Source organism: Microcebus murinus, chromosome 27, assembly GCF_040939455.1.
Source record: "Microcebus murinus isolate Inina chromosome 27, M.murinus_Inina_mat1.0, whole genome shotgun sequence".
In the NCBI taxonomy this organism is placed as follows: domain Eukaryota; kingdom Metazoa; phylum Chordata; class Mammalia; order Primates; family Cheirogaleidae; genus Microcebus; species Microcebus murinus.
In genome coordinates this window covers 7,087,347-7,113,286 of record NC_134130.1, presented here as the reverse complement: position 1 = coordinate 7,113,286, position 25,940 = coordinate 7,087,347, and the positions used below count along the sequence as shown (strand labels likewise).

At 57.7% G+C, this 25,940-nt stretch overlaps 3 protein-coding genes and 1 long non-coding RNA gene across 7 annotated transcripts in view; 3 read left to right on the top strand and 1 right to left on the bottom strand.

The window, feature by feature from the left end:
* Window positions 1–994: 994 nt before the first annotated feature.
* Window positions 995–18,072, top strand: SCAMP4 (secretory carrier membrane protein 4). Of its 2 annotated transcripts, none has more exons than XM_012745667.3 (7): window positions 995–1,074; window positions 9,299–9,348; window positions 10,873–11,001; window positions 11,312–11,468; window positions 13,204–13,305; window positions 15,106–15,223; window positions 16,401–18,072. In XM_012745667.3, the coding sequence occupies exons 2-7, from the start codon at window positions 9,342–9,344 to the stop codon at window positions 16,578–16,580; spliced, it is 693 nt and encodes a 230-aa protein (XP_012601121.2). In that variant the 5' UTR covers window positions 995–1,074; window positions 9,299–9,341; the 3' UTR covers window positions 16,581–18,072. The 2 variants fall into 2 exon arrangements, with proteins under 2 accessions (XP_012601121.2, XP_012601120.2); XM_012745666.3 differs by lacking the exon at window positions 995–1,074 and adding an exon at window positions 1,361–1,533.
* Window positions 1,015–7,665, top strand: ADAT3 (adenosine deaminase tRNA specific 3). Of its 2 annotated transcripts, none has more exons than XM_075998355.1 (2): window positions 1,015–1,074; window positions 6,104–7,665. In XM_075998355.1, the coding sequence occupies exon 2, from the start codon at window positions 6,245–6,247 to the stop codon at window positions 7,349–7,351; it is 1,107 nt and encodes a 368-aa protein (XP_075854470.1). In that variant the 5' UTR covers window positions 1,015–1,074; window positions 6,104–6,244; the 3' UTR covers window positions 7,352–7,665. The 2 variants fall into 2 exon arrangements, with proteins under 2 accessions (XP_075854470.1, XP_075854471.1); XM_075998356.1 differs by having other exon boundaries at window positions 6,088–7,665.
* Window positions 18,073–19,387: 1,315 nt separating the features above from the next.
* LOC105860731 (uncharacterized) lies at window positions 19,388–23,939 on the bottom strand. Its single transcript, XR_001149204.3, has 2 exons — window positions 23,627–23,939; window positions 19,388–19,680 (listed from the first exon to the last, which is right to left on the bottom strand). It is a non-coding gene; the product is annotated as an uncharacterized LOC105860731 (long non-coding RNA).
* Window positions 23,940–24,142: 203 nt separating this feature from the next.
* Window positions 24,143–25,940, top strand: part of CSNK1G2 (casein kinase 1 gamma 2) — a 34,330-nt gene continuing 32,532 nt past the window's right edge. The window contains exon 1 of one of the 2 annotated variants that reach the window (XM_075998310.1): window positions 24,143–24,418. The gene's annotated coding sequence lies outside the window, so the exon portion shown is untranslated. The remainder of the gene's footprint in view (window positions 24,419–25,940) is intronic. The other variant, XM_075998311.1, reaches the window with a different exon arrangement.

The following is a 25,940-nucleotide window of genomic DNA, read 5'->3' as shown; positions in this document are numbered from 1 at the left end:
AAACCAGAAAACACTTAGAGACCAAGAGCTGAAACACTTGGGGCTCCACTCTCAGAGTCCTGTGAGGCTGGACCTAGACCCTAGGAAGACACTTTCCCCTCTGGCCACCCTGTCCCAGGGAGGACACTTCATGACCTTGGCTGGGAATTCCTTGGTTCTTGCAGCAGGGGAGCAGTGACTTACCCGAGGTCACAGGGAGAAAAACGGAAAAGTAACGATTGTATTTTCCCATTAGGGCCCTTTTAGACCTGAATTTACCTCCTTAATTGAGCAATGGGCTGAACCAGAGTCTCTTTCCCTCTGCACTGTGGATGTTGGGGTAGGCTCATTCTCTGGGGTGGAACTGTCCTGGGCACTGCAGGTGATGAGCAGCGTCCCTGCCTCCACACACCATGCCAGGAGCACCCCCAGCAGTGACAACCACGGATGTCCCCAGACACTGCCAAATTGGTGGGAGACGGGCAACAAATTTCCCCCATTGAGAACTGCTGGGTTAAGCTTGTTCAGCTGGAAGGAGTAGCTGAAACTGCTTCTAAAATGTTCACGTTTTGTCCAGGACAGTCAACAGATCCCCTTCGCCTCTTGTAGAGAGGAGAAAACTGAGGCCTGGAATAACCGAGACCCCAGACAGTGGTCACCCTCGGGACAGTGAAGGGTAGACTCAGAACCCAGCCCATCCAGGTCTCTGCCAACAGGCCTCGGGGAGTGACTGCAGACGAATGTTGTGTCTCCTCCTGCCTCAGTCTCCCCAGTCTGCTGATTTCCCCAAAGGACGTCCAGGTTCCTAGTGTCCTATGGCCCCTCGATGGGTCTCGAACTCGTAATTCCGTGCTCGCCCCCACGCGGCGCGGCCGGGCCCTGCGCCTCATCACGTGAGTTCAGCTTCTAGGACAGCGGAGCCAGAAGGCGGCGCGAGCGGCCTTGTGGGGATTGTAGTCCCGGCCCTGCTGCCGTCCGGCGTTATCACCGCCCCCGGAACTACGCTCCCGTCGTGCCCCGCTGCGCCAGGCTGGAGGCGGGGCGGGCGGTTGCTAAGACTTGGAGAAGCGCAGCCGTTGCGACCGGCTCCCTCAGGTAAGTGCGCGGCCGCGGCCCTGGATCTCTCCCGGCTCGGGCTACCACCGAGGGGGCGTAGGGGCGGCGCTGGGGACTGGGCAGTGGCGGAGAGACTCCGGCCGAGTAGGGGGCGAGGGGTGGGGCAGGGCCGCGCCTGGCTCGTGCGCGCCGGGAGCAGGCGGGGGCGCGAGGCGGCAGAGCGAGTACGCGTGCGCGCGGGCACGGCCGGTCCTCCGGACCCCGCTCCCCGGGCTCCGCGCCTGTGTGCGCGTGCGCACGCCCCTGCGAGCCGGGCGTGTGGCCCCGTGCGCCCCAGCTGCTTCCGGTGCGGCCGCCCGTGTCAGGGCAGCCAGTCCCCTGCCTCCGGGCTGCCGGTCTGTCGTCTTCTCGCCTCACGTTTGCCTTTAGGGGCGAACGACCCCCAGTCTCTCTCTGCATCCTAGAAATTGACCGTCGTTCCTAGTTGTTACTGCAAGTGTGAGTTTTTAAGGCTTTTTTATTACGCTGGCCCGGTTTTCCCCCACACTCTTCTCAGGGGGGGCGAGGTCCCCCGACTTTCTCGTAGAGGGTCCTCTTGTAGGGCGGCCTGGTTCAGCTAATATAAACGCAGACGCCCGTTAAATTCGAATTCCGTTTAAAGAACGAATAATACTTTTTTAGTGTAAGTATATCTCAGAGGTTGCATGGGATATACTTACACTGAAAATCTGCCCGCTTCTCTGAAATTCATGATCAGCAACCCCTCCCTTACCTGCCCACTGGGGGAGCCCGTTACCCACGCAAATTTTGGGCACCTCCGTTCAGGGGCGCTGAGTCTGGGAAACAGGGATTGAAACAGATGCCCGCCCACACTCTGGCCACGACCTGAGGCTGAGCGCCACTTGTTCCTCCATCAGTTCCTCCCCTTTCAGGCCCGGCTCTAGGTCCCTGGGCTCTGCCTCAGATGGTCATGCCACCGTGTCCCCCGTGGGGCTGTCCCAAGCCCCAGGACAGCATGGGGCCTTTCATGGGTTTTCTCATTTTATGCCGTTGGTGGTGACTGAATTCCCATTTCACAGAGCTTAGGTGTGTTTCCTGGTCAGTCACACCCAGGTCTCAGCTCAGACTTTGGTTTGCCCTCCTTATCTGTGGGATTAGATAAGGCCTCCCAGCCTGCACTGTACCAAGGCAGTCACCCTGCATAAACACCATTTCCCCATCCCTCCCCAGAGCCAGCCTGGGCTGGGGGCCTTTTCCACTCTTGCTGGGATCTCAGGTCCACAGCCTATCTTGGTTGGGTGCAGCCACCCAGTGTCCTGAGACGTTCCAGGGCTTGCCTTTTCTCTGGATGAGTTCTGTGGGGACAGTGAGGGCCCCCCCACCACACACACACACAAAGGGGCAGGTGGTCCTTGGCTGCTAAAGGGAATTGCTGTCAGGGGTCCCGTCTTCCTGGTCCAGCCAGAGCCTGCATGGGCCGCAGTGGGTGGGAAGGAGTGCTTTGAGGGGTGCCCAACTGCAAGATGTAGTAAAACAATAAACATAAATGGGCTGTACCTCATTTCAACCGTCCCTACAATCTTTTAACTGCTCTGGGGTTGGCAGGCCCAGCCAGCCGTGTCCCAATGGCAGCCTACTCTTTGTGTCACTTGTTTTGTTTTTCCTCAGACAGAGGTTGTACTCTTGGAAGGACAAACGAGGCTATGTTTGTCTTTTATCCTGGAGACAGTGGAGCTTTTGTGGTCTGGGCAGGCCATGTGGGCCATGGGGTTCTAGGCATGGTGTGCATGACAGAAGGATCACAAGTGGGCTTTGGTGGGCCCTGCCTGGCACAGGGTCCCTGACAGCAGCCAGTGCAGTGGCACCAGGCACCCAAGGCACACAGGCCACCTCCATGCTTTCCAGCTCTGCAGTCATCCTGCCGGTACCTCAGCTCCCGTGTGTTTGCCGAACTTGTGTCATGGTCTTCAGACACAGCTGGGGTCAGCCTCAGTGTACCCTGCAAGGCGACTGCCAATAATAAATGGGGCATGTGGGTCATCCATCATGGGAGCACCCCGGCTGCCAAAACATAAGAGTGGTGCACCACGCAGAGTAAAAGCCCACAGTTGTGAGCTGATTGAAACAGCCCCATCCAGGAGAGATGGTCCATACCAAGATGCCAGCAGGGACTTGTGTTATAGGCAGGCAGTGCTGTTTGGGATCATTTGGAATCATTTTAAGATTATTTTATAGTTCATCCCTGATATCATCTAAGGCAGCACTCTTTGATGGAAATACAGTACAAGCCATATAGGTATAAATTTTATTTATTTATTTAGTTTCTTAGAGGTGGGGTCTTGCTCTAAGACCCCAGGCTGGACTCAAACTCCTGGGCTCAAGTTATCCTCCTACATCAGCTGCCCCAATAGCTGGGACTACAGGTGTGTGCCGCCACACTGGGACTAATCTGTAATTTTTCTGTTTGTCCCTAAATTGCCCACGTTATCTCTTTTGTAACGAAAAGGAAAGAAAACGTGATTTACATATACGAGTGAGCAGTGTGAACCTTCCTGGGAGAGAATCTCCTTGGGTGTCTGTTGTCTTGGTTTGTTTGGGTAAAATACCATAAGCTGGGTGGCTTATAAATGACAGAGATTTGTTTCTCGCAGTTCTGGAGGGTGGAATTCCCGGATCGGGGCGACAGCAGATCTGGTGTCTGGCGAGGGCTCTCTCGTTCACACACGGCGCATTCTCACTGTGTCCTCACCTGGAGGAAGGGGCAGCCAGGACACTAAGCCCATCTTGAGGCACCACCCCTTGATGCCTCACAAAGGCCCCACCTCCTAATACCCCTGTCTTGAGGGTGAGGATGTCAGTGTGATTTCGGGGGGACACACATTCTGGCCGTGCAGCTGCCTGTGCGCTGTGCTGAGTTATTTCCCCAACTGTCAGTGTCCGGCCCTGTGCTCAGCCAGCACGGAGCTCTCAGGAAACGGGACAGAGCCGTGAAGGAACAGGCCATGAGAGGCCCTTGGCGGTCCTTTCCCAACCCCAACTCATGGCGTGGTGGTGACGAGGGTCAGATAGGAGGCCCTGGGTGGAGGCAGTACTTTCCGCCTGGCTGGGGCTGCGCCTGTCTCTGTGGGGTGGGGGCCCTGCTGTGCCTTTTGGGGTCTCCTGTCCTGGCAACTTCCATTCGTGTCCCTGCGTCTGGATGCCATGGGGAAATGGGCCAGAGAGGAGTGGACAGCAGGTGGCCCAGCTCCAGCATTCCCTGGGTGGGGTGCTTAGGCCGCCTCGGCCTGCAGTGTTTTCTACGCGGGTTCCTTCTTTGTGTTCTCTCACTTCTTGCTTTTTTATGTGCTGATGTCAACTGAGTTGGTTGGGGCCTCTTTCAGCGTAAAATAAGGTGGAGCCTGAGGGTGGCTGGCCGGGGAGCATTCTGGAAGGATGTTTCCATTTTCTTTCCTTCCTGGGCCACAGTGGCTGCCACAGCCTGTGTCTTGAGGGTCCTTACTGGAGGCCTGTCTGGCCCAGGCCCTGCTGTGGTGGAATGTCTCCTCCACTTTCCTGTGCCTGGGGGGGGGAGGGATGAGCTCATGGTGTTTTCATGTCACGTGGACAGTACTGGGGGGGTCCCAAGACCACCCGCAGGTTTGGTGACTCAGGGAGGGCTCTCATCGTTTGCACAGTTGAGGCCAGAGCCTGTCCTGTTAGTGAGGCAGGGCAGTCCCTGTGCCCAGCTCCTCAGATGGGGACGCAGCCCTGCAAGCTCTTCTCTTTCAGTGGGGTGTGGCTGTGTGACCATGTGGCTGTCCCAGCCCTGGCCATGGCCCAGGTTCCACCTTGTTGGGGTCAGGCCAAGACAGGCTGATAGGGAGTGTCTGGCCAGCTGAGTGGTGGCTTTCGCGCAGCACGGAGGGGGCTGGAAGTGCCGTGCTTCAGGGTCCCTGTCTGAGGCCTCCTGCAAGGCTGCCTGTCCCCACAAGCTTGCCATCCCAGGCGCCTCCCTCTCTGCCCCTGTACTCTGTCCACTGAGGGTAGGCTCTCCTGGGGGCCCAGGGACCCACCAGCCCTGCCCTTACCAGCAGAGTGATCACAGGACATCACTTTCCTCTTCTGTGGGATGGGGATGGTAACCGTGCTGGTCACACCTGGCCTTGAAGTCTCAGGAGTAGGTGCTCGGCACAGAGCTCCGCAGGCAGGGTGCATCAGCAGTGGGTGGTGTTCCCAGGCTAGCCCACTGGGGTGCTCCCTCAGCTCCTAGCGGCTGCCCTCAGGCCTGGGCCCACATCCCAGCAGCCCTGTTTCCACCAAGCCCTCTGCTGTGACTGAGGAGGTGGGGACCCTTGGGGAGGACGGGCTGTGGGCCAGGCTTTCGCTGTGTGGCCTTCTGTGCAGCCTTTGCAGGCCAGGCTGGGGAGCCTTTCACAGAAGCAACCTGGGATGGATGTTCAGCATTAATGCTGGTCTGCATGCTGTCCTGGCAAGTAGCCCCTTGTCCCCCAAACCTTGTATGTGTGTTTTCTGGTTGCCACATAGCAAACTATCCCAAATCTAGCTGAGAGCCAGGGAACCCTGCCTGTCAGCTCGTGGCTCTGTAGGTCAGGCCAGAATGTAGTGTGGCTGGGTCCTCTGGGAGCCAGGAGTGGGCCCAGGCTGCATTCTTATCCAGAGCCCGACTAGGGAGGGATCCGCTTCTCACTCATGCGGGCTGTGGGCAGAATGCAGTTCCCCGCTGCCATGAGACTGAGGTCCCTGGAGCCTTCGTGGCCGTGGTCCCCTCTCAGTTCCTTGCCATGTGGCCATTTCATCTTGAAACCAGACACAGCGTGTCTGCATCTCGTGCTTCCAATCTCTGACTCCACTCCAGAGGTGCATATCAGTGGTTGCCTGGGGCTGAGGTGTGTGGGGGTGGTGACACAAGTCTCATCTTGGGGGTGATGAAGATGTTCTGGAATTTGATGTTGGTCACCACAGCTTCAAGCTTACTAAGAGCTACTGAACTGCACAGTAAAAAATGACATATCTTACGGTGAATTACATCTCCATTTTAAAAACCAATGACAGTTTAAACTCCATGCAGCCCAGGAGCTAGCAGGACGAGAGAGAGTGGCCAGTGATGCAGTTCACCTGGGCTGGAGCTCGCACAAGCCCCAGATGCAGCGTGCTCAGCTTCGGGGAGCCACGTTCCATTGGGACAGACCCGGCCTCCTGCCACTGACAGATGGTGCTGTGCTCCGATCTCTCTCCCACAGTCAGCCCACCAAGGATGGAGCCCGCCCGGGGCGTCGCAGAGCAGCAAGAGCACGAGAAGGCTGGGAGCCCAGAGCGTGAGCCAGCGCCGTGGCAAGTCCTCCCTGTCCTGTCGGAGCAGCAGTCGGGGGATGTGGAGCTGGTGCTGGCCTATGCCGCGCCTGTCCTGGACAAACGCGAGACTTCGCGCCTCCTCAAGGAGGTGTCGGCTGTTTACCCGCTTCCTGCCCAGCCTCACCTCAAGCGGGTGCGACCCAGCCGGGATGCCAGCGGCCCCCACACACTGGAGATGCTGCTGTGCCTGGCGGATCCGGCCACAGGCACGCGCTCGCTGGCTGAGCTCCTCCCGTGGCCGGCTGTGGACCCCCGCGGCCTGGGGCAGCCCTTCCTGGTGCCTGTCCCTGCCCGGCCGCCTCTGACCAGGGGCCAGTTTGAGAAGGCTCGGGCCCACTGGCCCACGTCCTTCCATGAGGACAAGCAGGTGACCAGTGCCCTGGCCGGAAGGCTCTTCTCAGCACAGGAGCGGGCCATCATGCAGAGCCACATGGCGCGGGCTGTGCAGGCGGCGCAGCGGGCGGCTGTGCAGGGCCTGAGGGCCGTGGGGGCTGTGGTGGTGGACCCGGCCTCAGGCCGTGTGCTGGCCACGGGCCACGACTGCAGCCACGCGGCCAGCCCCCTGCTGCATGCCGTCATGGTGTGTGTGGACCTCGTGGCCCGAGGCCAGGGCCGGGGCACCTATGACTTCAGGCCCTTCCCTGCCTGCTCCTTCACGCCAGCAGCTGCCTCGCAGGCTTTGCGGGTGGGCACCGTGCGCAAGCTGGATGAGGATGAGGACGAGGATGGCCTCCCCTACGTGTGCACTGGCTACGACCTCTACGTCACCCGAGAGCCCTGTGCCATGTGTGCCATGGCCCTGGTGCACTCCCGCATCCTGCGGGTCTTCTATGGGGCGCCCTCACCCGACGGTGCCCTGGGCACCCGCTTCCGCATCCACACGCAGCCTGACCTCAACCACCGCTTCCAGGTGTTCCGCGGCGTGCTGGAGGACCAGTGCCGCCAGCTGGACCCCGACACTTAGGCCAATCAATGCCTTCCTGCTTCTGGAACATTCTCTCTGCTAGCCATCATCTAGGCCGCCATGGGGCCCGTGCTCCTGTCTGTGGATTGTAAGGACACTTGCCGCCTGCACTGTGCACATCCTCCGGCCCTGTCCCGGAGAGTGCCTGGGCTCCTGCCTATCTGGAATGCGCGTTCCCTGCACTGACCATGACGGGTCCGGCCCCTGAGCCCTCAGCTGCAGTTGTGTCTCCTTTGTGTCTTGTGTGAGCAAACAGCTCTGACCTGTGAAAATAAACTACCAAAAACCAAGCAGGTGTCTATGGACAGAGGCTCAGGGCCCTGGCAGTGGGTCACGAGGTCAATGGGGTGTGCCCATGGCTGGAGATGAGGGGGGAGTGGGGGGGGTTGTGAAGGGAGGGCACCTCTGAGCTGAGTGCCGTCGGGCTCACCTGAGTGGTGGAGTTTGGAAGGTTCCAGCGAACCTGTTGTGCCTGGCCCAGGTGCGCCCAACACTGGGGTGTGGTCTAGCCTGGCTGCAGCCAGCTGACCAGAAGGCTCCCTTGGAGCCAGGGCTGACAGGAATCGGTGACAAGGTGGTTAGGCCTGGAAGTAGTGGTTTGTAGGGGACTCCAAGCAGGGCCCGTGGGTCCATCTGGCAAGCGCCCATTGCCTGACCACTGGGGTGCTGCACAGCCCCACGTCTGGGCTGACCTGAGCCCCCAGGCTGGGAGGGACAGGGGAGACAGGCAGGGGTTCTGCCCAGGAGCCTGTGTGGCACATAGGATATTGGGGTTGGCGCCAGCCCACCAGGCTGACCAGAGGGACCCTGCTGTGTGTGTGGGAGGGAACCATAGAGGCATTGGGCAGGCGGCCAGGGAGGAGGGAGCGACCTGGGGCAGCCAAAGGGCAGCCCAGCTGGCGTCACCAGGGTGGGGTGCCCTTGGGAGCTCAGCATTTCAGGCACCTCCTTGCTGGACTGGGGAGAGGCAGGTCCTCTCTGCTGCTCCTGGCCAGGCTCTGGGGACTGGTCAGAGCCTGCTGGCCAGGGCAGGCACTGAGCTGCTCCCTGAGGCGGCAGGTCCACCTACCAGGCCCCCCAAAACCAGCTGGACCTTCTCAGTTTTGCACATCCAAGGTGGCCTGGGTAGGCCACTGGGTGGCATGAGCTCAAGGGGTTCCCTCAGGAGGGCTTAGGTGCCTTGGATTACAATCGGGTCCTTGGCCCTACAGTGTTCACGGGTGAGAACTGTGGCCCAGAGAGGAGGTGTCACTTGCTGAGGTCACACAGCAATGAGTTTGAACCTGATTCTGAGTCACTAACTGGGAAGTCGTGCCTCGCAGCAGTCGGGGGCACCTGGAGCCAGAAGTTGGGGTGGGGGCAGCCTTGAGACAGAGAGCAGTGGGTGGGAGGGAGCCATGGCACGGCTTTCTTGCCAGCACTGATGGCACCCTCGGGCTCTCAGGTGAGGTGACCACTGACTGCTGTCACACATTGCCCATGGCGCCGTCTGAGCCTGACGCTGAGCTGGGCTGGTGTTTCTGGTGAGAGCCCTGTGCGTTGGGCTGTTAGGGGCTTTTCTATCACAGCGGGTAATCTGGTGGTTAGCACCCCACCCAATGCGGCTGTGGCCTGCAGCTGAGTATGGGGTCATCCCTCGGATAAGGGAAGTCCCCCCAGACCGCAGTGCAGTAGTGTCATCATGGCCCACTGCAGCATCAAACTCCTGGGCTCGAGTGATCCTCCTGCCTCAGCCTCCTGAGTAGCTGGGACTACAAGTGTGCACCACCATGCCCAGCTAATTTTTCTATTTTTTATAGAGATGCGGTCTTGCTGTGTTGCCCAGTCCAGTCTTGAATCTTGAACTCCTGGCTTCAAGCCATCTCCTGCCTCAGCCCCTCAAGTGCTGGGGTCACGGGTGTGAGCACCATGCCGGCCTCTCCTTGACTATCACTATCTTCCTTTCAGGTGGCTGCAGGCTTCAGCCCCGGCCGGGTCAGCCACAGCAGAAATGTCAGGTCAGTCCTGCCCTGGAGGCCCCAGCAGTGTGGGGTCTTCCCTTCTCCCCCTGGAAGTATCCCAGGCAGGGAGGGAGACTCCAGCATATCCCACATACCCTCTCTTCCGGGGTTCTGCCTTTTGCCACCTGGGGCACCACAGTTTGGCACAGCAGGCTTCACGCCGACAAGGCCAGGAGGAAGAGCCATGGGTTTACCGGTGTCCCCTCGCTGGGAAGTAGGGAAGAGGCGCTAATAGAGCAAGGTGGGCCTTGGAGGGGACACAGGGACCCGAGGGTAGCAGGGGTTCCACAGCAGCTGCCCCAGCCCTGGCCTCACCACCCCAGCACCCCGTTCCAGCCATCTTCTTTGTTTATAGCTCTTGTACCTTTTTTTTTTTTTTTTTTTTTTGTTTTGTTTTTTTTTTTTGAGACAGAGTCTCACTTTGTTGCCCAGGCTAGAGTGAGTGCCGTGGCATCAGCCTAGCTCACAGCAACCTCAAACTACTGGGCTCAAGGGATCCTCCTGCCTCAGCCTCCCAAGTAGCTGGGACTACAGGCATGTGCCACCATGCCCGGCTAATTTTATTTTTTTGTATATATTAGTTGGCCAATTAATTTCTTTCTATTTATAGTAGAGACGGGGTCTCGCTCTTGCTCAGGCTGGTTTCGAACTCCTGACCTCGAGCAATCCGCCCGCCTCGGCCTCCCAGAGAGCTAGGATTACAGGCGTGAGCCACCGCGCCCGGCCTCTTGTACCTTCTTATGCTCTGAGCAGTTACTCCCTGTATTTACTGCTGGTCCCCCCAAATGGCAGCCCCTGAGGATGGAGTCTTGCTCACTGCCTGGCCCTGTTAGTTGCTCAGGGACCACGTCCTGAGGCAGTGCCGACTGAGCTATGGCACCTTGAGGGGCTGCCCTCTATGGGCAGTCGCATGCCCGCCAAAGGCCGTGTCCACATCCTGACCCCTGTAACCTGTGAGCGGGACCTTGTTTGTACATAGGGCCTTGGCAGTTGGGACCATGTTATGGAAGCCACAGGGAATTTGCCAGAACCTTCTGTGGAGTCACAGATATTAACAGCATTCGGACTCCACCTACTGAGTCCATGTATTAGTTTTCTGTGGCTATTGTAAGAAATCATCATACGCCTAATGACTTAAAACAGCAAAATGTGTTATCTGACCATCTAGGAGGGTAGAAGTCCTGAAATCAAGGGGTGGCAGGGCCACTCCCTCCTGGGGACTCCAGGGAGAACCCATCTCTCACCTTGCCCAGTGTCGAGGCTGCCTGTGTCCCTCAGCTCGGGGCCCTTCCTCCCCCTCCAGAGCCACAGTGCAGCGTCTTCCAGTCTCTGCCTCCCACCCTCCTGTCCCTTGTGGGATGACCCCGTGCTGACCCCGGGCCCTCGGGTCATTCAGGGTGACCTCCCATTCTTCTACCTCATGAGGTGGCCTGGGCACATGTCCCGGGATGAGGGGTCCTTATGGGGGCACCTTTGAGCAGACCGCAATCAGCTCTGTCCGTGGTGTTCCCCGTCCTGCAGAAAAGGAGAACAATTTCCCCCCGCTGCCTCGGTTCATCCCGCTGAAGCCCTGCTTCTACCAGAACTTCTCCGACGAGATCCCCATCGAGCACCAGGTCCTGGTGAAGAGGATCTACCGGCTGTGGATGTGTGAGCTGCTGCCCCTGCTAGGTGGCTGGGTCGGCAGGAAGCGGGACCCCGCCAAGACCCTGGTCTGGTTGAGGAGTCCTGAGCCAGAGGGCAGCGCTGGGCCCAGGGAAGTTGCGCTTCCCACCTGCCTCGGTAGCGTGGGGTGGTGGGTACAGCAGGCAGGGGGCCTGGCCAGCGCAGCCCTCCAGAGGCGCCCACTGTCCACACTGAGCCTGACTCTGGGCCCTGCAGTCAGCCAGCACCCATGACATGGGTGGTGAGAATGGGGGCAGACACCCCAATCCGGGCTCAGCCATCCCCTATCCCACAGTTTACTGTGCCACACTTGGGGTCAACCTGGTCGCCTGCCTCGCCTGGTGGATCGGCGGGGGCTCAGGAGCCAACTTCGGCCTGGCCTTTGTGTGGTTGCTGCTCTTCACGCCCTGCGGTTACGTATGCTGGTTCCGGCCCGCCTACAAGGCCTTCCGGTAAGTCAGAGCCCTGGGGGTGAGGGGTCCAGCAGTACCCGAAGTTCCTGTGGCACCTGCACCTGCTGCAGTCTGTGGAAGCACCTGGTGCTGACATCTGGCCAAGACACCCACCGTGCACCTTCTGGTTTCTGTCCCAGCTTCCCTTCCCTGCCCACAGGGGACCTGGGCCCTGGCTTGCCCAGACCGTCCTGGTCTATGCTTGTGGGCAGCAGTTCACAGCCGGTCAGCTGACTGTGGCCCCTGCGCCAGGCCCAGATGCTACCTGATTTGTGCTGCTGCTTTTTTTTTTTTTTTTTTTTTTTTGAGTCGGAGTCTGACTCTGTTGCCTGGGTTAGAGTGCCGGGCGTCAACCTAGCTCACAGCAACCTCAAACTCCTGGGCTCAAGCGATCCTCCTGCCTCAGCCTCCCAAGTAGCTGGGGCTACAGGCATGCGCCACCATGCCTGGCTAATTTTTTCTATATATGTTAGTTGGCCAATTAATTTTGTTTCTATTTTTAGTAGAGATGGGGTCTCGCTCTTGCTCAGGCTGGTTCCGAACTCCTGACCTTGAGCGATCCACCTACCTCAGCCTCTCAGAGTGCTAGGATTACAGGTGTGAGCCACTGTGCGCAGCCTGTGCTGCTTTTTAATAACTTGATATAAAGACTTTACATACCACATAGTTCACCTCCTTAAAGTGGTTTCAAACTATAATCTAGTGATTTTTAAGGTATTAATGTATTCACAATGCTGTGTGATCATCACTACTACCTAGTTCCAGAACATTTCATCACCCTAAAGGAAGCCCATACCCATCAGCAGTCACTCCCCCGGCATCCATGAATCCACGTCTTGTCTCTGTGGATCTGCCTATTCTGGACATTTCATATAAATGGAGTCACGCAGTGTGTGTCCTTCTGTGTCTGACATATCTTACTGAGCACAACGTCCTGAAGGTCCATCCATGCTGTGCCCTGTGTCAGAGCCGTGTCCATTTTTGTGGCTGAATGAAACTCCATGTAGGGGTGGATCACGTTGTGTTGATCCACTCATCTGTTTCTACTTTTGGCAGTTGTGCATAGAGTTGCCACAGACATTTGCCCCTAGCTGACCTGTGCCACCCTTGTCACTCAGGTGTGTGTTGTGTCCACCCAGATGGTCCTGAGTCCCAGACTCCCAGAGTAGGTCAGAAAGGGTACCTGAGGCTCTCCTTGAAGACGAGAATGAGACCTGGGCTGGCATTTGCTGGAAGGGGCTGATGGTGAGAGCTGGCCTAGGGCAGCTGTGAGCACATGGGCAGGGGCACGGCTGGCTTTGGGGAGAGCCTGGGAGCAGCCCCAGCTGCTGGAAGCTCCCCTGCCTTCCCCAGAGCCTGCCATCCTGCTGCAGAACTGGCAGCTGTTTGGTGAGGACTCCCCCACTCCATTGCCACATTGATGCAGGGAACCTCTTAAGTTCTTTATTTTTTTTTTATTAAAATTTTTTCTTATATTTATTTAAAAATATTTTTCTTTATTATTTCTCTTTCTTTTCCATGCTAGTGAAGTTGAGAACCTCTTAAGTTTTTTACGGCAGAGACTGGGTTGGGCTGTTGTGTCTTCTCAGAGGTGTAGTTTTGGCCCTTTGTGGTCAGAGCCCAGTTTGAAGAGTTCATGCGGTTTTGTATCTGGGAAAGTCAGCACCCCTGCTGTCTCTGCCCCCAGCATCCTATCTGGGCCATGGTAACAGTCATGTCTTCCGTCCCTCTGCAGGGCCGACAGCTCCTTTAACTTCATGGCGTTTTTCTTCATCTTCGGAGCGCAGTTTGTCCTGACCGTCATCCAGGCCATTGGCTTCTCAGGATGGGGTGCATGGTGAGCCTTTGTCTGTGGTGTGGCACATGTGGCATGTGTTACTTGGAGGAATGAGAGCCTGGTGGGAAACTGGCAAGGCTCCCAGTGTGTTACAGATCCAGTTTGTAAAGATGCTTTCCCGGCAATGGGGGCAGTGAGGGCTCCACTGAGCACCTGTGTCCCACACCAGCTGGACTTGTTCCCAAGTGTCACTTGTGCTGCAGCCAGGGAGCTAGGAGCAAACTCCAGGCAACCGACGTTTCCACGTGGGTCTCTGAAGGAGAAGGATTTTGAGACGTATAAAAATGCACATCGTACCTTAGATCAGTTAACAACAGTTCTCTGGTACTGCCAGGCACACAAAAGTATTCATACCATTCAACCAGTGTGTTTCAAATTTTTGGGGTTTTTGTGTTGTGGTTTTTTTTGTTGTTTTTTGTTTTTTTTATTTTTGTTTTTTGAGATGGTCTCTTTCTGTCACTCAGGCTGGAGTGCGGTGGTATCATCATAGCTCACTGCAGCCTCCAATCCAAGGCTTAAGCGATCCCCCTCCCTCAGCCCCCCCAAGTAGCTGGAACTACAGGCGCCACCATGCCTGGCTAATTTTTAAAAAATATATATTTTTTTTTTTTTTTTTTGAGACAGAGTCTCACTTTGTTGTCCAGGCTAGAGTGAGTGCCGTGGCGTCAGCCTAGCTCACAGCAACCTCAAACTCCTGGGCTTGAGTGATCCTTCTGCCTCAGCCTCCCGAGTAGCTGGGACTACAGGCATGCGCCACCATGCCTGGCTAATTTTTTATATATATATCAGTTGGCCAATTAATTTCTTTCTATTTATAGTAGAGACGCTCTGGGAGGCCGAGGCGGGCGGATTGCTCAACGTCAGGAGTTCAAAACCAGCCTGAGCAAGAGCGAGACCTCGTCTCTACTATAAATAGAAAGAAACTAATTGGCCAACTGATATATATATAAAAAATTAGCCGGGCATGGTGGCGCATGCCTGTAGTCCCAGCTACTCGGGAGGCTGAGACAGAAGGATCGCTCGAGCCCAGGAGTTTGAGGTTGCTGTGAGCTAGGCTGACGCCACGGCACTCACTCTAGCCTGGGCAACAAAGCGAGACTCTGTCTCAAAAAAAAAAAAAATAAATAAAAAATAAAAAAAAAATATAGTAGAGACGGGGTCTCGCTCTTGCTCAGGCTGGTTTTGAACTCCTGACCTTGAGCAATCCGCCCGCCTCGGCCTCCCAAGAGCTAGGATTACAGGCGTGAGCCACAGCGCCCGGCCTAAAAAATATTTTTTGTAGATATGGGATCTCACTATGTTGCCCAGACTGGTCTCATTCCCAGCCTCAAGTGATCCTCCAGTTTCAGCCTCCTAAAGTGCTGGGATTACAGGCTTGAGCCACTGTACCTGGCCTTATCATCTGTTTAGAAAAAAAAAAAATTCTCAAAAACACCATACTTTCCACTTACCTCCAGGTGGGGTAAAGGAACGAGCGTTTAAGTCTTTTCATAGCTGAGGCCCCATTGCCCTCCACAGAGGGTGACAATCAGGATGGCACTCATGTCTCCGTCTCCCACACACTCAATGTTGGTGTGACGTCAGAGAAACGAGACCTTGCTCTGACTCGCACGTCCTTGGTGGTGGGGTGGCATCATGGTGTGCTTACTGGCCACTTGGCCGTCCTGTGTGAACTACCCATTTCTGTGAGCATTTTTTTACCTTTTTCTTGTTGATTTGTTGGTGCTCTTTATATAGAAGGGCAGTGGGTCATAGTCTGTCGGGCATGCGGGCACCCACACTTCCTCTTGTCCCCTCCAGTGGTTGGTTGGCAGCGATTGGGTTCTTCCAGACCAGCGTGGGGGCTGCCGTGGTCATGCTGCTCCCGGCCATCATGTTCTCCCTGTCTGCTGCCATGATGGCCATCGTGATTATGAAGGTGAGTCCGCAGGTCCCAGGACATCCACCCCTTGGACCCTTCTCTCCATGCGTCTTGTCACCCCTGAGCATTCCAGGTGGATGAGCTTAACAGAGAAGCCAGGCCCAACTTCTAGAACCCTCTCCCTGTGGAGTCACTGGGAAGCTACCACCCACACAGGTGTCCATGGGGGCAGGTCACACATCCCCGCCCCACCGGGCCCATGCCCGAGACTCCACACTGCAGTGGACAGCAGGGTGGGCGTAGGCCAGGTCATTTGCAGGAGTAGTTCAAGCCTAGCAGCTGAGGCCCAGCTCTGGCAACATGGCAGTGACCAGTGGTGCCAAAGGAGGGGTTGTGTGGACCCTGCTCAGCAGGAAAAGAGGCCCCCAAACTCCCAGGCAGAACCAGCCCCTTTTCATGAAAGCAGGCAGGGGTCAGAGCTCTGGGTAGGGGCCCCAGGTCCATGATTTTGGGTCCTCTGCATTCCCTCAAGTTTCTGCAGAGACTCTGAGATGGGTTTGGGAGCAGCGGGTGTCGGTGTCCTCAGCACTTGACGGGCCCTCCTCCCTGAAGACCTGTGGTTTCAGACGGCTTTACTTTCCCTGAACCATTCCTTCCACCGGTGCCGTCGCACGCGTTGGACTGACATACGCAGTCAATGGTGCTTCCACCCACCGACAGACAGGAGCTTGGAAGCTCACTGTGGTTGCAGCCAAGTTTTCATTTCTTATTTTTCTAACGTCCCTGTCATTTTCTGTGATTTGGGAATGGTGCAATGGCTGCTGATGCAGGCTGAGGTTGCATCTTTCAGCACAGTTTCATCTGAGAATTACACGGCTTTGCTGTGTGACTGCGTACAAAATAACCCACACTACCCTGTACCTCAAAAACAGGTGTTTATTGATATGAAAATGTCACAGTGTGACCATGCGTGTAGCAGTTGGGAGGGTGTCCAGTGGCCCTGATACATCATGGCAGCAAGGGGATGGGAGTGTCACCTTTGGGCCGAGCCGACTGCTCTGTCCTTGTGGCCTGATGCAGCCGCAGACCACCGGTGAACGAGTCAGTGCGGCTGTGGTCCTGGGAGAGGCTTTTTACGGGCGGACTTGAGAAAGAAGATAAGCCTTGCTTGAGAGCACATGTGTGCCCATGGTGCACTGACTTTCTGACCCCGACTCCCTATCCTTCCCTGCAGGTGCACAGGATCTACCGAGGGGGTGGCGGAAGCTTCCAGAAGGCACAGACGGAGTGGAACACAGGGGTTTGGCGGAACCCGCCATCAAGAGAGGCACAATACAACAACTTTTCAGGGAACAGCCTCCCCGAGTACCCCACTGTGCCCAGCTACCCGGCCGGTGGCAGCCACTGGCCCTAGAGGGCGCCAGCCAGCCCTGCCGCTGCCCACTGCCTCCCTCCACTGCCTTGTCCAGAGAGTCTGACTGTCTGTCCCCATGGCCCTCCCAGGAGGGCCCCAGTTGGGGCCAGGGACCCTGTGTTCATCTCACTCCCAGAGCAGAGCTCCTTGCGAGCACTGCCTGGCAGAACACCCTCTGGATCCTGGAAACACGTCACCTTGACGCCCCCTCGAGGCAGCCACAGCCTTGTCTCTCCTGGTCACAGAGGCCCGACCTGCTGGAGCCCCCAGAGAAGGCGGAAGTGACCTGGCCTCGGCTCCATCTCGCGCCCACTGCCCTGCACCCTGTTACCAGGGCAGCCACCATGATCCAGGAGGCGGCCTCACAGTGCCAGGCTTTCTGTCCCCTGTGGTGACAGAGGGGCCTGGTCTTTGATATTCTCGTCATCTCCCAAGTCCCCATCGCTCTGCGTCTTGACGGCCCTTGGCGACCAGCGCATGGATGGCCAGAGGCAGATCCACCCCCTCAGCCTGGCGGAGTATGTGCTGCCCCCCCAGGCTCTCCCTGCGCCTCTGCCTGAGGGTGTAATTGTGGGGACACCCTCCCCTTTCTGGCCGGTGACCTTGGGCAAGACGCGCCTGTGCCCTAAATCCAGGACCCAGTTGCTGTGGTGGAGGAGAGAGGCTCCCCCAGACCCAGCAACCCTAGAGGAAAACAGTTGCCATCTCCATGGAGCCCATGGGGCCACATATCCCCAGCACAGGAGGGTGACACCAGAACCCAGAGCCTCCTGCTGAGACATCGGAGCGGAAGAACCTTTTTCTCAGTCTGTGGGAAGTGGACACGGTTTCTCAGGAGACGAAGCCCAACTTCTTTTCCAAGGAGTTGAGAAGTGACACATCTCTGTGCCTTATCGAGGAATTTCAGCAAACGTCACTATTGTCTTTCAGTCCTTCTAACTCTCTACAAGGCAATTTTGTCTGAGTTGAAAGAGCTAAAACGCATCTCAAGCATTTCCATGGGACCTTTGATAACAGGCCAAAAACAAGCCTTTGCTGAGTCTCCTTTCGTTGCTCACCAGCTATGACCTGGGGCACCCTGGGCCACTGCCCTCCAACCCCCGACATCCCCCGCAGGACAGGGGCCTCCCAGCACCCGCCATGTGCCCCACACTCATTTGCTTTGGCTGCTTGTGCCAAACACCCTTGGTGCCCAAAGGTGGCCACGGAGCCCGGGTTAGGGGGAAGGCAGCGGGATAGGAAACCCGCCAGCCGAGGATCCGTGCCTTGGGTCGCCTGTGTCCTCATGTGACACCTTCAGCTGACCCCCAAGAGGCACCTGCTCGGCTGGCCAGGAGGCCACATGTCAACCTACCCTGGGCTACTGGTGGCAGGTGCAGACGTCTTAGGGTACCTGGCAGTCCCCACCCGCCCCGCTGCGCTTTGGCCCTCATAGCAATGTGGGGGTTTTTGTTACATGAACATACTTGGAAATAAATATTTCTGCATCAGATGGAGTACAGGGCCAAGTCTGTGTTGTGTGAGCCTGTATGCGTACCTGTCATCTCGTCCGAGGAAGGGTCCCAGAGCACCCGGCTGCCTGCAGGGTAGAGCGGGATGAGCCTGTGTCCCTAAGCCCAGGTCTGGGCATCGAGGTGCCTTTGCCCTGTGTGCTGTGCTGATGTCACCCCACCCCGTCCACCGGCCCTGGAGACAAGTCTAGACCTGAGCAGCAGCATGGGGTGGGGGTCACCCAGACATTCTGGACATGGCACACCGGGCTGGCCCCTGCTGCACACCACGCTCACACACCACCACTCCTCTGTCCCTTCACGTTTTTATTTTAAAACTTTTTTTTCTAGAGATGGGGTCTTGCTGTGTTGCCCAGGCTGGTCTCAAACTCTTGGTCTCCAGGGATCCTCCTGCCTCAGCCTCCCAAAGCACTGGGATCACAGGTGTGAGCCAACTCGCCGCACCCTTGGGTTTTGGCCACGTTGCTCTAAACTCTCTCTGTTTCCATGCAATCGTCTTCCCACCTCTCCTGTCTCTCTGGAGGACACCGGCTATTGGATGTGGGACCCACTTGATTGTCCAGAGTGATTGCACCTCAAGGTCCTTAGTTACGTCTGCAAAGACCCTTTCTCCTAATGAGGTCATAGGTGCCAGGATGTGGACATACCTCTTTGGGGACCACCACATAGCTGCTACTGGGAAGGAGCCAGGGTTGTGGAGTAGGAGGAAAACCTGAGTGGCCCAGAGGAGACGTCCCTGCCAGGCACTACAGAGGCTGGAGTGAGGACCTTGGTGGAGGGATGGTATCACGGTGGGGGGGACACAAAAGCCCAGTGAGAAGAGTGGGAAGGGAGGTGGTGGTGTGGGCTTCCACGCCAGGGGTGCAGTCGAGGGGAACCTTCAGCAAGAAAAGGATATCGGCTCTGTTGGCTCACAGAATGATCCAGAAGGCAGAGGGAACGCAAGGAGCCGTGCTGGGGACACAGCACTTCCTCATCACAGGGTGGTGGGCAGGGGCAGGGTGATCCTGTCACTTGTCACCAGGTGCCAGCTGCCAGCCTTCCTGTCACTGGGACCCGTGGACACTGTGGCTGGGCCATTCCCTGGGGAGGGGCCGTCCTGGGCACTGCAGGTGCTGAGCAGCATCCCTGATCCCCACCCACACCATGCCAGGAGGTCCTCCAGTGTGACAACCACAGATGTCCCCAGCCATGGCCCAGTGGGACCACCCCCCGTTGAGAGCCACTGCTTTAGCTGCAATGATCGACCTGGCAAAATCGTTACGGCTGGAAATGAAGGACAGCAACGAAATTGGAAACATTGATGGAGGTTTTTTGTTGTTAATCTGATAGCAGGATCAAGCCCTGGCTGCATAGAAAAGCAGCCATCCTGGTGAAAACGTGAACAGTTGGCTGGGATGAGATCCTGGGCACAGAAGGCAAGGTTTGCCTCTGCCACAGAGAAAACAAAGGAGTGACGGGATCACATTGGATGTGCAGGGCTTAGTCTGAGCCTGCTGTTCCCTAGGAAGCTCATCTGTGTGGGGGGCTGTTCAGATTTGGAGGCTTTGCCTTAGTCAGTGCAGAGACGGCAGCTCCCAGGGCAGACGCTGCGGAGAGGTGGAGAGGTTCCTACGTGAGTCTCCTGGGGCTGCCAGGGACTCCTGAGGACAGCGGCCTAACAGAAACCCGCCCTCCCAGCCCTGCAGGTGGAAGTCTGAACTCAGGTGTCTGTGGGGCCAGGCTCCCTCCGGAGACTCCAGGACAGGATCCTGCCCAACCCTCGTAGCTGGTTTCCTACATACGTGGGCCCCGATATAATGACAGCTCAGCTCACAATCTGGTTAGTATATCAAATGCATTTACGGGCTGGGTGCGGTGGCTCATGCCTGTATTGGTAGCAATTCAGGAGGCTGGAGTGGGAAGATCGCTTGAGCCCAGAAGTTTGAGACCAGCCTGGGCAATGCAGCGAGACCCCATTGCTACAAAAAATAAAATTGCCAGGTTGTGACACCTAACTGTAGTCCCAGCTGCTGGAGTCCCAGGAGACTGAGGCAGAAGGATCGTTTGAGGTCAGGGCTTGGAGGCTGCAGTGAACTGATGATGCCTTTGCACTCCAGCCTGGGTGACAGAGTGAGACCCTGTCTCTTTAGAAAAGCCTTTTTGACTTAAGATATTTTCAACTTACAACAGGTTTATCAGGATACGATCCCCTCCTAAGTTGAGGGGCATCTGTAGTGTATTAGAATTTAAGACAAAATTTGATCACATTTGTTAATTCATTTAAAAGTAACAAATTTATCTGTTAACATTTTTTTTTTTTTTGAGACAGAGTCTCGCTTTGTTGCCCAGGCTAGAGTGAGTGCCGTGGCGTCAGCCTAGCTCACAGCAACCTCAAACTCCTGGGCTCGAGTGATCCTTCTGCCTCAGCCTCCCGAGTAGCTGGGACTACAGGCATGCGCCACCATGCCCGGCTAATTTTTTATATATATATCAGTTGGCCAATTAATTTCTTTCTATTTATAGTAGAGACAGGGTCTCGCTCTTGCTCAGGCTGGTTTTGAACTCCTGACCTTGAGCAATCCGCCCGCCTCGGCCTCCCAAGAGCTAGGATTACAGGCGTGAGCCACAGCGCCCGGCCTTGTTAACATTTTTTTAAATGACATTTTCCCAAAACAAGGTGGGAGAATAAGTGGCACTTTTTTCTGCTAATTTCCCTGTCCAGCTTCACAGGGACAGCCAGGTTTGCCATTGCTGCACAGTCACTTCCTCACAAAAGGATGTTTTGGCCCCGAGAGGAAGATGAAGGGCAAGTGATGTGACTGGGTTGAGACCCCAGGAAGCACCAGGGGGATGTGGGGATGGGTGGGACCCCAGGGGAGGCACAAATGAGCAGGTGGCAGCTCCAGGCAGTTGGGGTTCAGTCCCAGTAGGGACCTGGCTGGGGTTGTCTGTCTGCAGGTGACAGAGCCAGACATTAACCTTCTAACTCCCAGCAGCCAGGCTGGGAGCTGGGGTGGGGAGGCCTTCACCCTGCCCACAGGTGGACAGTCATGGGTGTTGTTGCACATGTGTCTGTGTTGTGTGCTTGTATGTGTGTATCTGTGGTTAAGTGTGCATATCTGTGTTCAGGTTGCACACATGTGTGTCTATGTAGGCATGTGTGTTTGTATTTTCTTATGGCTTGAGTTTTGTCCCCCTCCCCAAATTCATGTCAAAGGCCTTACTAGAGTAGGGGCCCCTGATCACATGACTGGGGGACATTACAAAGGGGAAATGTGGACATAGACATACACAAACACTCCAAGGATGCTGGAGGACACACACACATTGTCTGGGACACCTTTCTTTTTTTTTTTTTTTTTGAGCCAGAGTCTCGCTTTGTTGTCCAGGCTAGAGTGAGTGCCGTGGCGTCAGCCTAGCTCACAGCAACCTCAAACTCCTGGGCTCAAGCAATCCTCCTGCCTCAGCCTCCCAAGTAGCTGGGACTACAGGTATGTGCCACCATGCCCGGCTAATTTTTTATATATATCAGTTGGCCAATTAATTTCTTTCTATTTATAGTAGAGACGGGGTCTCGCTCTTGCTCAGGCTGGTTTTGAACTCCTGACCTTGAGCAGTCCGCCCGCCTCGGCCTCCCAGAGAGGTAGGATTACAGGCGTGAGCCACCGTGCCCGGCTGGGACACCTTTCTGACTGGCTCCCCTGCCCTTGTGAAGAGGCAGGTCCTGGTGTCCCAAACATGGCTCCCAGGGCCATTCTGTGCACTCAGGCTCTGCCCCCCCACCCCCAGCTAGGAAGGGGTCCCACTGCTGGCTGCAAACTCAAGCCTTCTTCTCCTAAAGGCTGTATTTGTGCCCTACCCAGGGTTGTTGCACCCATCTCCAGAAAGTGCCAGAATTATTTCAAATGGGGAAATGGAGGAAAATGGTAGAATCACTGACATGAGAATTTGGGAACTGGACGGGCCATCAGAAGCCCCCCTAGTCTCAGGAAGGTAGGTAATTGACCTGTGCCACCCTCCTCACTGATGTGCCCAGGGCAGATATCACCAATCAATTGATCAATCCATCAGTAATTCCCAAGTGTTATTCTCCTTCCTGTGCACAGGGCAGACATCACCAATCTTATCAATCAATCGAGTGGCAGGGGGAAACCAATTTGGCAGTCCAGGCTGTGTCCAGTTCCATCCTCTTACAGATGAGGCTGAGGCTGAGGCTGAGGCCAAGGGACTAGCCTGAGGGCAACTACAGGGGCAGATCCTCCCACCGGCCCCTCCTGGGAATTATTATCTCTCGTTCTTGGAATTCAGAGAAGTAGCAAGGTCATGTGCATTTTCACCCAGGGCATGAGTCACTTGGTCCCTGCTGTCTAGGGTTAGTTCCTGCTGAGGCCACAGTGTCCCTCCATGGGATTGAGTGCCTGAGAGCAGGTGTCCCTGGAGGTTAAGAACGAGAAAGCAATTGCAGATAGGAAGCGAAAAATAAAATAAAATAAAATAAAAAAGAACAGGAGAGTAGAGATGGGGCAGGGAAGCGTGAATAAATAAAACCTGAACTCTGAAAATTCAGGGAGGGCGGCTGTGGAGTTCACTCATTCATTCATTCATTTACCACATACTGAGCACTTCCTGTGTGCCAGGCCTGGGGCTGGGTCCAGTGGGCACAGCTGGAGGACACTGATGCTAAGCAAACACTGCTCCACTGCAGTGCAGATGAGAGTGCCCGATGCAGTGGGAAGGATAACTGGGAAGGTGGCTTGGGCTTCCTCAAAGAGTGACATTTCAAGGGGGGACTGCCTGCCTATCACATGGCTACATAAAGAGACCTAGAACCTGCATCTCTGAAGGTTTGGTGTGGCCTAAAACACACTGACCCTCAGCCTTCGCATTCCAGTTGGATTCTCGTCCAGGATTTTTCTCTGCGGCCCCATCTGGCTTGAGTGCAGGACTGTCATGGGAGATCATGGAATCGTCCTCCCAGTCTTATCGTATCTGCTTTTAGTCTTTAGGGCTCGGCCTTCCCTGACCATCTGCCCAAACAAGGTGTCCTTCCCTGGGGGACTCAGCCACACACCACCTTGTATCACCATCTGAAATCATCTGTCGAGCTCCCCGCCCTGCGGGACCGAGGACTCCCCGGAGACTGTGCCAAGAGTCTAGCTCACTGTGCTATTCTCAGAGCCGCTGGCAGGCACTTAATACACACATATCTGAGTGGATGTGTCTCCCCCAACTTTAAAAATGCCTCACCGGGGAGGTGCATGGAGAATGCGGGGGAGGCCAGGAATCATTTCTGCAGCTGCCCCCGCCCCAGGCCCTGTCCTGGGATGGATCAGAGGCCACAATGGGGGTCCCTGGCCAGCGGCGTCCACCCCAAGCGTCTCTCGCATGAGCAGGCCCGACAGGCACGGCAGGACTGGCCAGTCACCCTGTGTGACTCTGGGGACGGGGCCTCACGGGCCTTGGGTCACCCCTCTCCTCTGCTCCTTGCTTGTGTCACGACTAGCCAGGACACTGAGAGCCCAGGCCACCACCCTGCGCTCATCGGGCACTAACCATCGTTCTCGACCCGGTTTTTCATCTTGGCCCAGGAAACCCAGATGGAAAAACCGTCTTGCCCCAAGCCAGCCCATTTCCTGGCCGGCCGCCCCGGTCTGCGCCTGCCCCGGAAACCTCCCAGCCTGCGGCACCGCCCGCCCGTGACGTCAAGTGGCGAGACCGTGACGTCACACACGCAGCGGGCGGTGCCAGGGCGACCAGCCACGCGTCTCCATGGCGACGGCGGGGCGGGGCCGGGGGAAACGAAGCTCCGCCCCTATAACGGTGTGAAAAACCTCCCTGCCCTTTCCCAACCCCGCACACGTCCCCGCAATCGCGCACCTCCGGTGTCTCCGCGGGCAGCGGCCCAGAGACTCCCGGAGCCGCCGCAAAGCGCGGCGGCCGTCGCGCGGCACCTCCCACTGTCGCAAAGCGCCGCCCGAGAGGCCGGGCCGAGCCTAGGCCCCGCCCCGCGCTGTGACGCCACGGCGCGGGCGCCCGGCGCCCCAGCCGCGGCTGCGCAGTGGCGCGCGTACGGCCGCCGCCCCCCGCTGGCCGACGCTGGCGGCGTAAGGCGCGCGGGCCCCGGAGCGGGCGCGGCGGAGCGCGGCGAGCCCGGCGCCTGCCGCCCCGAACATGCGGAGGCCGGCCCAGGCGGCGCGGGAGCCGGAGCGGGGGCCCGAGCGGGCGCCGGAGCTCGAGCCGGAGCGCGAGCGGCCGCGGGGCCCGGACCGGGGGGCCGCGCCGCGCTGCTGAGGCCATCCCGGCCACCCAGCCGCCGCCCGCGGGCCCGGCCACCGCGGAGCCCAGGTAACGACGCGCGCGCTCGCCGGCCGCCGTGGCCACGCGCCCGCCCCCGCGCCCGGGACCCCCAGCCCCCGACCCTGGCGACCCCACCCGCACGCTCGGGCTGCGCCAACCCTGCGCCCCAGACCCCAGCGCCCTCATCCCAATACTCAAGACCCCACCGCCCCCCACACCTCGCCGACCCGGTACGCCGCCGACCCCAAGCTCTAGACCCCCGGTGCCGCCCCACGCTGACCCCCACGCCTAGGACCCTGCCACCCCAGTGACCCCCGCATCCCACCCTGCCGCCCTCTGCTGACCCCTTTAGTCGTAGCCCCGCCTGCTCCCTTCCCCCCAGCGCTCTCGCCCACCGCCTGCTCTCCACCCCGGCCCCCTGCCCACCTTGTCCCCTTGCCGCCTCTGGCCTCAGACTGGCCCCTCCCCGCGCTGGTTCCCCCTCCCCGCTCCGTGGTGCTGAAGCTGTTAAGGGGCAGAGCCGGGGGGCTTGGGGCAGAGGGGTCTGGTCGGAGGGACCTGTTGCGGGGCCTGCTCGGGAACTCCCGGCTGGGCTCGCTGCGCCCTCCCCCTTCCGCTCTGGCCACCGGCTTTGTTTTCCGGAAACACACGGGCTAGGAGGGAGGGTGAGACGTCTGAGCCCGGCCTATCGCCCCAACTTTCTCGGGGGAGACTTTGGCTGTGGGAGGTGGCGCCGGGGGCTTGCGCGGCTCTGGGGGCAGCTGGTTCATTAGTCCGGCCTCCGGATGGCATTGTTTGTGGGAGACACTGGAGCGGTGTCTGTGTAGGTGGAGTCCAACATTTTCTCCCTGTCTGCCCTGCGGTGGAGCCAGTGTCTGGGCTCTGGGGGTGTCTGTCGCACGTCCATCTGGCGGGCCTCTGGCTCCTGGGTCTCCCGTCCCCACCCCCGGGCATGAAGGAGCCTCATTCGGTGTTTCCTGGCCCCCAGAGGCTCTGCGGGCTCGTGGGTGTGAGAGATGAGTAGGAAAGTAGGAAGGCTCCGGTCTGGGGGGAAAACCCAGCCGCCGGCTGCGGGAAGTTGCTCCCATCAGGAAAGGGGGTGTGGGGGTGGCTGGGGATGGGAGCACCCTGGGCTCCCCCTACCCTGCCCGGGGCCTCTGTGAAGGGACAGATTGTGCACTCGGCCCACAGGTTTGAAAGGGGGAAGTTCGCGGTTGTCACCGTTACTTTGCTTTGTTTTCCACTGCGTCTCCACCAAAATGAAACGCCGCAGCCTGGGCCAGGCAGACTGATGAGTTTCCAAGGTGGGCAGCACCCAGGAGCCAGTCTGGCAGCGCTGGTGGGCTGCGTCTGTCTCCATGGCCCACCATGTTGTGGTCGACCCCCCACGGTGAGCTGTGCCAGCCACACTGGTGGAGCCAGTCCTCTGCCAGCCAGCTGGGGGTCCGCAGGACCGCACAGTGGGCAGGTTCGATGAGCCCTGGGAGGGGCTGGCTCTGTCCCCATTCCTCCAGGGTCTGCGGTGGTCTGGCTTCACCTGGCCCAGCTGGTAGTGGGACTTTTCTGCGTG